This window comes from Anoplolepis gracilipes, chromosome 7, assembly GCF_047496725.1.
Source record: "Anoplolepis gracilipes chromosome 7, ASM4749672v1, whole genome shotgun sequence".
In the NCBI taxonomy this organism is placed as follows: Eukaryota; Metazoa; Arthropoda; class Insecta; order Hymenoptera; family Formicidae; genus Anoplolepis; species Anoplolepis gracilipes.
Window position 1 is genome coordinate 8450623 of NC_132976.1, and position 11618 is coordinate 8462240.

General features: G+C 32.8%; 1 protein-coding gene across 1 annotated transcript in view; it reads right to left on the reverse strand.

Annotated features, from left to right (window-relative positions):
• Positions 1-3881, reverse strand: part of Otp (orthopedia homeobox) — a 32680-nt gene extending 28799 nt beyond the window's left edge. Inside the window, exon 1 of the mRNA XM_072896856.1 lies at positions 3627-3881. Within this exon, the coding sequence (XP_072752957.1) occupies positions 3627-3672 (46 nt within the window). The 5' untranslated portion in view covers positions 3673-3881. The remainder of the gene's footprint in view (positions 1-3626) is intronic.
• Positions 3882-11618: the final 7737 nt, after the last annotated feature.

The following is an 11618-nucleotide window of genomic DNA, read 5'->3' on the forward strand; positions in this document are numbered from 1 at the left end:
ATCTCGCCTAAATCGCATTGTATATTTTAATGGAAAAAGAGATAACTTGGTGCGTTAACATCTATACATTCTGCGTAATTAAATTCACATTATATACTTCGAAATTATCTTTTCTCAGGTTAATGATTAAGAGTTATATTGTTTAATCCCGCATTAATTGACGGGATTATCAAAGATCATAATCAAATTAACACGCTAATCACTAAAGGATCGCATGCGACGCAGCTAAGTATCCGTTTTACACGTGTATTTTTTCACTGGAGTATCATCGTAATTCAGAGTGCGTAAAGTGGCTGTAGAAAAAAAAAGAATTTTTATAACGTTCGATTGTTGCAACGTTTATCGACGTTCAAAAACTTTATGATTGACAGCCGCTCGCGCAGAAACGTCTGAATAATAAAGTCATAAATCACATTACTATACGCGGAAATGTCGTGACAGACATATTTATTCGCATGTCACATTCGCGAGTTGGTGCCCGCCTTGTCTCAATGGATGGCCGACGCACCAAATGCAATTAACGTATATCATAAAAAATTTTAACGGACATACTTTAAGTATAGCGAAATGTATGCGCGCAATCGAGGTATCGTCGGAGGGCTTTTTATTTTCGCGATATCGCATAAGTTGAAGGTAGATAATTGAAGACGTATCGATGCAGAAGACAAATCGATCAACCATTAGTATACGTTTAATCTCATTTCGACAAGTGACAGATAAGTATAATTTATTAGACGCAAAACAGGCAATGCCGGTATCCATTGCGTTTGCGCGAAATTCATAATCACAACTATAATTACCAATATACGACAATTACAATCGTTTGAATGAAAAAGCAAGCTCTTAATAAGAATTGATCATCTCGAAAAGAATTTTCACCTGTATTTGTCTGAATTATTATTCAATTTCTTTAATAATAATGTTATTCCAATATAAGAAAAAGTAAGTGCATAAATTATATAAATCATATAAACATCATCTATTCTTTAAAAGTGAAAGAAATTAACGATCATTTTCTTTTAATCCGGTTAATGTGTACCGCTTTATTCAGTTCTCGCCACTTACAACATTCTAACTCTCTAAATCGTTCCTCAACTTCTCGCGTAATGTAATCAGTGTTGAGGTAATTAAGATCATCAAACTCGAGAAGCGGCTTTCTTGAGACGGAGAAGATCGAAGACGTGCGCGTCACGTGTTACCGGCACATTATTATTTCATACGGATTTTTAAACTAATTTTATTCCTTTCTTTTTATTTTCTTGCTTATGGTTTTAGAAGATAAGTTTAGAGAGGAAAAGTTTTCTAACTAAAAATAACATAAATTAACTAATAATTACTATTAAAATAACATAAATTAAATAATAATTTACTATTTTAGAAAGATAAAAGATGTATATTATTAAAGAAAGTGATACAAAAAATTACATGTACGTAATGAAAATTATTATTACATTACTCTTCACGGGTTACAAAAAATTTTTACGGTTGTCATTTAAATTATAATTTTATAACGAAAATATAACACAAAAAATCTAACACGAATAAAAATAGTAATAAATACCTTTATTTTATATTAAAAAAATGTTTCTATATTTAAAGAATTTTTAATTTTTCGCTTGTGGATACGTAAGTACAAAATTGATGAAAAAAATATAAGTTTATGAATACTAATATAATCAATATTTTATAGGAAAATTGTACGATGTTAAACATATCCCCATGACAATCGATAGGATTTAGTGGATTAACCAGACAAACAGTCCCTACGCCAGCCGACGGAACTGATGTAAATCAAATTGATTAAATCGATTTTGCATTCATTCAAGTCTTATTCTCTTTGTAAGCATAATAAAATAAGAAATGCAATAAATTATAATGGCACAATTGGAAATAGATGTACGCATAAAAAATATAATTCCAAGTAAATTCGCGATTAGTAAAAAGAAATTTAATTAAATGAACATCAAATTGAATAATTAAATTGTGGTAATAATTATTTGGCGACACAGATCAGAATAGTACTATTTGTTTTATTAATTCATCTATTTTCGACAGGAAATGACTCTTGTACAAGATCTTTAATTCATTATCAAATGTATCATTTAATGCGTTTTACAATTCTCATATTGAGTCAGTATATTTCTACTGCAGGTACATATATTATTGCTACAAATTTAATCGTAAATAATATGTAATTAACTTTAAATAAATCTATTACGTACACCAGAATTCATATAAAAAATTACACATAATTAAATTTATAATCAAATTATAATTATTTAAATGACAATCGTTTAACGCTTTATTAATGTGAATATTATTTGATTTTAGATATTCTAGTAGTAATGTCTGATTATAATTAAGGATACTACGTGGATGTTAATTGTAATACACTAAAGAAAAAAAAGTAATGCCACATGAAGAAAAGAGTGATATGTTGAAAAGTTGAGATTAGAATTTGAACGTATGAACTAGCTTTAGCACTTTAGAAAAACCATGAAGAAACACGCCTCTTATGGGACACCTGATGCTACAATAATACTTGGCGCTGCACTTTAAATCTGAGATTGCAGTATCAAAGTTTATGCTACTACTACATCAATATTATACTGTCACTGTTTTCTCTTTATCATTGAATTTTACATTATGTATAAAAATATGAGAGTAGGAATAATATATTATTATATCGACACACAATGATATAATCGTTGCGATACACTAATAATTTTTTCGCGATATATATATTTACGATCATAATATTAATTGTAATTAAAATATACTATTAGTTATTAAATTCTTCATAACTTTGGCTATAATTTGCGTAAATTTTGCTATATAATAAAAAAAATTTTCAATTCACCGTTAATGTTGAAAACCAGGCGCGATTATTTAAATTGATGGAACCTGGATTGACACTGCATTAAATCTTCAAATTATATATCTGATTTAATTAAATTGCCCAACACTTCACAATATCTTTCACACATTGATTAAAAACTTTAGACACGATATATGGAACTCTTGTACAGATTAAAAGCGAAGCGCGCATCTACCGTCGGCGATATATCTCGGTGACTCTCAAAGCGGATTTTAATTAAAATATATTTAATACTTTAATTTAAATGTATTTGCTATTTGTGATTAGTAAGATAATAATAATCTAAAAATCTCACTAGGTGGTTCGTATAATTATTAACGACATATTATAATAATTAAAGATTAATAATTGCAACAGTAAAAATTTGATTAAAATAATTTCAAATAATATTTGATACTCAATGGGTCATAATTAATTAAGCGTAAATTACAGTTAAACTAATAATTTCATGTTGAATTTTTATATTTTAGGATCAATCCAAGATATATTCAATTATACTGATGTTTTTAATTTAAATTAAATTTTAATAAATTAAAATAGGATGACAGAAATCGGTAAGGGTCGCGAATCTCGGCCAGCTTCAAAATGTCGAAAGAAATTCAATAGTGAAAAATTAACCCCAACGCAAAACGAGTCGTTTCGATATTTAACGGACCAATTCGTAGGTTAGCAAAATTGTTACACGTTAATGCTTATTTTTCTCGATACGCACTATACCGGATAAATCTTTCTGATATACGGTACTTACCGGAGATACCGTGTACGGAACCGCCGGCGGTGATATTGTTGAGCATGCCGCTCCCGGGGAGCGTAGCTCCAATACAGCACGCGGAAGCGGAAATCCGCGTGACACCGCGAACACTCACCCTCAACTCGGAGGAACTATACAAGGGATAAAAAAAAGAACTATGAGTCTCTGTGGCGGCGCGACGCACGATCCTCCTTAGATGAGTATTTGGGAGTATTGTACAGACGAGCCTGAGGACCGGCCCGTGCCCCAGGAAGGCAAACAGCGAACTGGCCGACTGCCATATCCAAACTCCCCCACTCGTTCCAGCTTTGACGGCGATGTTGGCATCTCGTTCACGTAAATCCGCTCGCCGCCGGTTCTCTCGCTCGCGCTCGCATCTCGTGAGAGTCCCTACCACCCTCACGTTCTGCAACGGTGGGCGTGATATTAAATCGCTCCTACCCTTCAGATTCAACGGCGAGGCCAGGAAGGTAGCTAGCTGCGACATTACCTTCCTCCAAAAGATCGTTTTTGCAGTAGGAATTTTATTTATTTATTTATTTTAGAAGAAAGAAATAATAATTACCGGCGTAAATTATTTAAAACTACAATTATTCATTTTATGTATTTACAATAAAATAATTAATAATTATAGTAATGAAATTTAAAATTCTTTATACTATTGTATAATGAACTTATCTTTAGCAAAACATTGTTATTTTATATGTAGATTCTTTTATTATATATTTAAGAGTTTACACATTTTTTTTCGCGCAAAAAAAAATTAATTAAAATATGATTAAAATTATTCTAAAATAATTACGAGTTTTTATTTGTAATTATCATCGTCATTTATCGATGAGATTAAATGAATGCGTGCTTTAAGAGAGTAGAAACAGCACGGTGGACCGCGGGAACTTTGCCAAAAAGTAGAAATTTAAAAAGAAATAAAGAGATCGGTAGAGAGACGGACGAAGAAGTTTCGGATCCGATGACGCGGTACCGTCGCTTCGGCGGATTTTCAGTCGCCGGGACCGCGGTGGTTGGTAGCCGTACGAGGGCTGCACATATCCCCGAGATGAACTCTATCCAGGTTACCGTCTCTTTCACCGTCTCCGCTTTGCGGTAGGCGGCAACCGCCACGAACACGGCTCCAATGAGCGAGTAGCCCGCCCTCCGGATGCCCCACTAGTTTTCGCGCGGTGGAGATTTATTGAAATTTTATTTTTATGGCCGGGGGAAGAAGGAGGGTAGAAGCGCGCGCGAGAGCTCGTCGCGGGGGTGGAAAAAGAGGGTGAGAGGGAGAGGGCAAACAGACGACCGGCCGAAGGAGAAGAGAGAGCCCTCTTCTTCTCATTTCCTCCGCCTTTCTTCTCCCTTCTCCCCTCTCAATCCCTCCATCCTCCCCCATGCCGCTTCGCCCTCATCCCGTTCTCGTTCTCTATCTCTTTTCCCCTTTCCGCCCTTTCCGCTTCGCTCATCGAGTTGTTTCACGTCCTCTCGCAACGCTTCCTCCCTCGCCCTCTCGCTGGAATCTCGCTCGGTTCGCGATCTCGCTTTTTCGTTGCACCTTATTCCCTCTACATCCTTTTAATTCAATAGCTACCCCTTTTTATAACGTGGCAACCCGCGTAGCGAGAACGGAAGCAAAGTCGCGATGGCTCCTAACGCTTACTGATCTACCAGTCCGCGATTCACGCGATTCTACATTACAGCATTCCATCCTATTTGTGACAAGCGTAAAAGAACGGTAGTTCTTAGGTGTACAACGGTAGCTTTATAGTTATGCCGGATAATAGTTTATTAGAATTTTAGATTTATTCAAAGTATCTCTTCCCTTCCCCCCTTCCGCGTAATTAAAACAAATATAAGAACATGCTTACATTCATATTATACAGTCAAATTACGAATTTTGCGAAAAGTGTGATGCATATATAATAATGCTTATTATTAATTTGTACAAAATATTATTTACATGATTAGCAGCACACGTCTTTATGGTTGTATATAAAAAAATGTGCTACCGAATAATTGCCATAATTAAATATTTATTTTAAAAGCTATAAATTTAATCAATTTTATTTATACTTTAATAATTAATTAAACTTTTTTCGTAATATAAATTCAGATTATTAATAGTTCTTGTAGTTCAAAATGAACACATTCAAATTACAAAAATACAGACGATTCTGCTTTTAGTGCACTAAATGACTTATTAACATCGTACAAATTGATATACCGAGTATTCCACTCACATTGAAATAAATTTTAATGACAGATTCTTTGACGAATTTGAAGTCGTATTGTCATGTATATCGGTAATTCGTAATAATCGTCGTATACATTAGTAATTCATAAACATTAGTCATCATATTAACGTTAAATCGGTATTATATTGTAATTCACTGTTCTAATATAATATATAACTTTTATGTGGCTTGTTCTTTTTTTAATTGTATTTCTATGTAAAGCTAGGTTTCACGAATAACGTCACAGTTTTAAATAATGGAAATGTATATACTTATTTATATATATATATATATATATATATATATATATATATATATATATATACAAATAATTTTTATAATAGATTATAAAAATAATATAAAAAAGTTTATATTTTATCTTTCTAATTTAGTAGAGGAAAAAAAGGATAGTCCAAATTTAAAATACATCTTATAAATAATTTAATAATATTTCACTATTTAATAATTTTATAAAAAAGTATTACGGTATATTGTTTTAAATAAATACATGCGTATGTGTAGATGTGGAAGTATATATTTATTTTGCATGCACATATTTATACGTATTCATTATGTATTTGTTTATATGTTGCATATACATGCATATCTAATACACACACACACACACACACACACACATATATATATATATATATATATATATATATATATATATATATATATAGATAAGCGTACTACATTGTCATATTGCTCCTTGCACAAAGGGAGAGACAAGAAGATATCAAAGAAATTTAATAAACACGATGAAATAGCTACGTCATCCAAGTTTCATACATTTTTTCGTTAATATAAGGATAATTAACAATGATTGACAAAGTTATTATTTTCCACGTGTCGTGTTTGCATTTTTTTATTATGTAGTAGTATAATGTTTGCTAGAAAAATTTATTTTTTAATTTGCTTATCGATAGTGATCAATTTTTTCGCTCTTTCTCCAAGAAATTCTATATTTATTTCTTATTAAGTTTTTATTTTATTTATATTTATATGGCTAGTCTCTCCTTTTTTTGGCAGTACTATTGGATAAAATTTAAAAAATGTGCAACATTTCGCAAACATCAACAAACATCTCATAATAATAAGCTTATATAAAGCCACTTTTGATGCATTCAAAGAAGAATCACGACTGACAGGGATGCGATTTTTAATTATGCTTTTCAGGTAACCCGTCACATCCCTTGCAGACTTATTTTTCGTTCATTTGCATCATATCCACCGGCGCTAATGAGCGCAGACGCGAACATATGTGTATAGTCGGCATATGCAAATATATAACTAATTGGATTAAAGATAATTAACGTCGCTGGTCCGAGTATTCGATCACACAGGCCGTACCCGAGAAATTTCGATCATATTGCGACAATATTCACAAACACAATATGAACGGTATAACCTATGTAACCAGTGGCGATGATCGCTGCGTATAATTGCAAAAATACTGTGGAATCTCCCCCATAATGAAATAGATATCACGCGGAATGCGTTGCTCGCCCGTACGGAATTCTCAGTCACATCATACTTCAAATACATCGCGTTTGCGGTTCTCATTTCCAATGATCGCGATATTTAGGACAACAAGATCACTGACAATGATAAATTAATTTTGAATCTTTCTATATCTCCTTTATGATGCTGTTATTTTATTTTTATATCTTATTAAAAGATGTTTTTTAATTGTAGAATAAATGACAAACTAATTTTAATTTGTTTACACCTATGAAAAATATGGAATTTATTATGAAAAAGAAATCATTTTAAGCTTGTTAATATTTAAAAAATAAAGAAAGAATCAAAAAGGCCAATTCGAACAATTAAAGGTGTAAATATTAGTATCAATTGGACACATTGTGAACCTGCGTGTATGAAAATAAAAAGTTGTAAAATGAGCTTGTAATATATTCAAGAAACAAAAAAGAACCAATTACTCAAATTGGTCTTTTTTATTTTTTCTTCATTTTTTGGATATTACTTTATTTTCGTGATATATATTTAAAGAAAATAAACATTAACATTAAACGTTTTATTATTATAATCATGCGTTATTATTTTCAAGTATGCATTTTTCTTTTACTCGATAAAATACATGTTTAAATAGAAAATGGAGATATATACCTATATATATATTGAAACGTTGATTGATGTAACGAAGCCTAAGAAATTATTTAATCATAACCGCAAAACATCGAATAAAATAATAAACGCGAAAGCGATAGAAATAGCTTTGATTGAAATTGTTATGTATATATGTATAGGCATATTCAAAAGTCGTCGGAGACACTAATACATGTGGCCGAAACATGCTGGTGGCGGGCAGAAATTGAACAAAGCGACTATTTTTTCAGCGCATTGTTAGGGAACGGGAATGACATCTACAGCACTCGTAAACCGAAAATTATTTGGTAGGCAGGTATGTGTGCTCTGGCACGATCGATTTTAAACAGACGAGACGAGCAGCGGCAAATTGACAATGTGTCGAATGCAGACAACCGATGCCTCTGGCTAAAACTACCCTACCATGCGACGAAACCAAAGTCCTCTCTACATACATTGCTCGGATGCACTGCCTCGGAAAGTTTCAGTACATCCTTCTCTAAGTTCTTGATGAAGCGTGTATTACTGGGTCACAATTGATACAAAATGTTAAAAAATTAATACATTGTATGACATGATACTTTATTATTTTAATAAATAATTTCCTGATGTCTCTTACATAAAATTACAATCAAATTAATAATTAAGCGATTTAATAATCATTAAACTGTAGAAGTATAAGTGTAAAGAATATTTATTTGATATTGGTTTAAAGAAAAAAGGCATTATATAATATAAAATATATTAAATGTTAAATATAACTGTACTTAATTAACTTAAATAACTGTGCAACTGTAATTAATTATATAACTATAATTAATTTCATATCCAGCAAAGTTTCAAACGGACGATTGTTATCTTTCGCACATATAACGGGAAGATATTGTTAGACTATCAAGCACAAATAATATCGTACGCTACATATGTTTTTTTATTCAAGAAGAGTATAAATTTTATAATACAATAGCCCGGCAAATATAGACAATGTAGTTTAATTGATAGTAAATCGGATCGGCTGGACTATTTTTTTTTTTTGGCTGTGCAAAATAATTTTATTTTCCTATAAACGTCGGTGAGATCTGACCCTACGTTCCGCTCTCAAACTCCGCCGACACACAAGTAATACCACTTTCGCATCGCGGGTGCGCGTTTCGCCCGCTCCAATTGGAACATCGCGCGCACGGGGCAACAGGCGACACACAGGTAGACAGGAATTTCTGATATTACATACCAGAAGCCGGAATGCCCCCATAACGGATCCCGGGTGAGTGTACAAGGTTCTCCACATACGCCAGACATATTCCACGTCTCGCGTGCGCCTCTCGCCCTCTAGTCGGTGTCTCTCCCGTTTGCTGCAAACCACCGTGTGCCACCCTTCTCTCCTTTTCCTCTCTCTTTTTCCTTCAACCTCGCCCTCTTCCATTTTTCCCTTCTCCTTCTCCCTCCCCTCCCCTTTCCCTCTCTTTCTCTCTGTCTCGTTATCTCTTGTTCTCTTTCCATCTCTATCTCTGTTCGGTCAACGAGAATTCCCTTCTCTCCCGATTCCCACCGGTTACGGTCGTTTCGGAGTTCTTCAGCGGCGGCAAAGTACTTCTCTCTCAATAACGACCTTTTTCTATCGGAAAATCAAAATCTTTTGTCGTTCGAGGCAAGTGTTCGCTTCTATCGATGCTCGGACTAAAGTTCAAGACAACATAAAATGTTGAGATGCAATGTTCATTTGCGATATCTTGTTGCAGATTAATTTTTATAAATTTCATTATAACAAACAAATTCTGTCTTTTATAAATGGTATAAATAAACTCAAATTTTTAGTCAACGAAAAATAAAGTTATATTTAGTAAAAGAATATTTAGTCCTTTATAAAACGAGATCACCTACGCAACTATTTCATATGTAATGTAATGTGAATGATTTTGGAAAATACTTCATTAACATATTACCGAAATGAAACCTTAAACATCAAAGCACCGCTAGACGGAATAATTATACAAGCAGCGCGATTTAAAACGAATAAAAATGAAATTTCTACCAATTAGTACAGAGTGTAAACAAATAACAGCGCGACATAAAGTTTTATTTTTGTTTATAAAATGATTTTAAAAACTACTAAAATAAATGGAGATAATAATTAATAAATATAATGAATGAATTGTACTTAATAATGATATTTAATACGATGTAATATTTAATAAGATTTCTCATTAAGTATTTTTTTGGCGGCGCGCTTTTCACAATATGAATAATATATCGTCCAACAGCATCAAATGAATCGAATGTACACAGGGTCGGCGTCTCATACGAGAATCTTTAGAAATATTTGCGGCATGGATATCGCAACGTCAATGTCGCAGCAGCGTCCTGGTTAGAGTGTTTTAAACGGGTGACATCTCTTCACTTATCACGAAAATGGGCTGCATGTTGAGATAGGTCGTTCCGCAAGGGTTTAGTGCCTTCGTTAAGCTGTAAGCTTCATTCAATTTTCTCCAATTTGCGGCAATTTGTGCTTACAGCACCTACATGCTCTCACGTCCCCTCCGTCCCCGTCGGCGCACGCACGCGCGAGCGCTCACGCTTTACAAGAGCGAGAGAGAGAGAGAGAGAAAGAGACAGAGAGAGAGAGAGAGAGAGAGAGAGAGAGATGACCCTCCAACAAAATTCATTTTACGGATGCACTTACACACGCCGGACTCTTCGATATTATTTTTATACCGGGCTTTCGTAACTATCGACCCGTCTAGAGTAGATTACTGTCAGTTATCAAGGTTTATCCGACAACTACTCGTAAAAAACTTCACTGCTAACTGCAATGAAATATTATGCGATGCGAAAAAAAGCATATTTCATTAGTTAGTAATTAATGTCCGGTATTTTGTATTTTTTAATACAAAATTAAGATATTTACCTTTTACAGTAAAAAAAAAAATATGCGTGTGAAATATAATTCAAAGAAATAATTTCTATGACGCGTATACTTGTGTATATTATAATTATTATTTGTGTAAAATTAATTAAGTTGATCGAAAGATGTTTTAAAATCGTATAATGAGAAATTATGTGATGGTAGAATGTTAAACTTTAACCGTTAGTTAAATTATGTATGTAGCGTAAAAATTGATTATTTGAAATTAATTAAGTTTATCAAGAGATGTTTTAAATTCGTATCATAACGAATTATGTGATGAGAATATAAGCTTTAAACGTTAGTTAAATTATTATGTATGTAAAAGTTGAGTTTGCGTTTGCAAATAGATGCAGTTCGTATGCTGTTCGCTTTATTTTCAGCAACGTCTTGACATCAAACAAATTACGTGCGTCCAGGAAAATGCCATAGGTGCGCCGAGATATATTTTAGATATATATCTTGATGTTTCAGTACATCTCTAATTTATAAAGAAGTACCTTCTTGAAAATCTCATTGAGTTACATCATATAATCCGCCTATTCTTCCGAACCAATAGAATTTAATACTCTGAAAGCTCAATTTTCTTTTTAGCGAATGTAATCGGTACTATAATCCGATAAAATACTCGCTAACTCTCTGATGAATATTTTATAATATTTTAAACACAATTATTGTATTTTTTCTTTCTTTTTCTATGAAATGGAAATGTGACATTTGAATAAATGATAAATGTTTATTACAGAA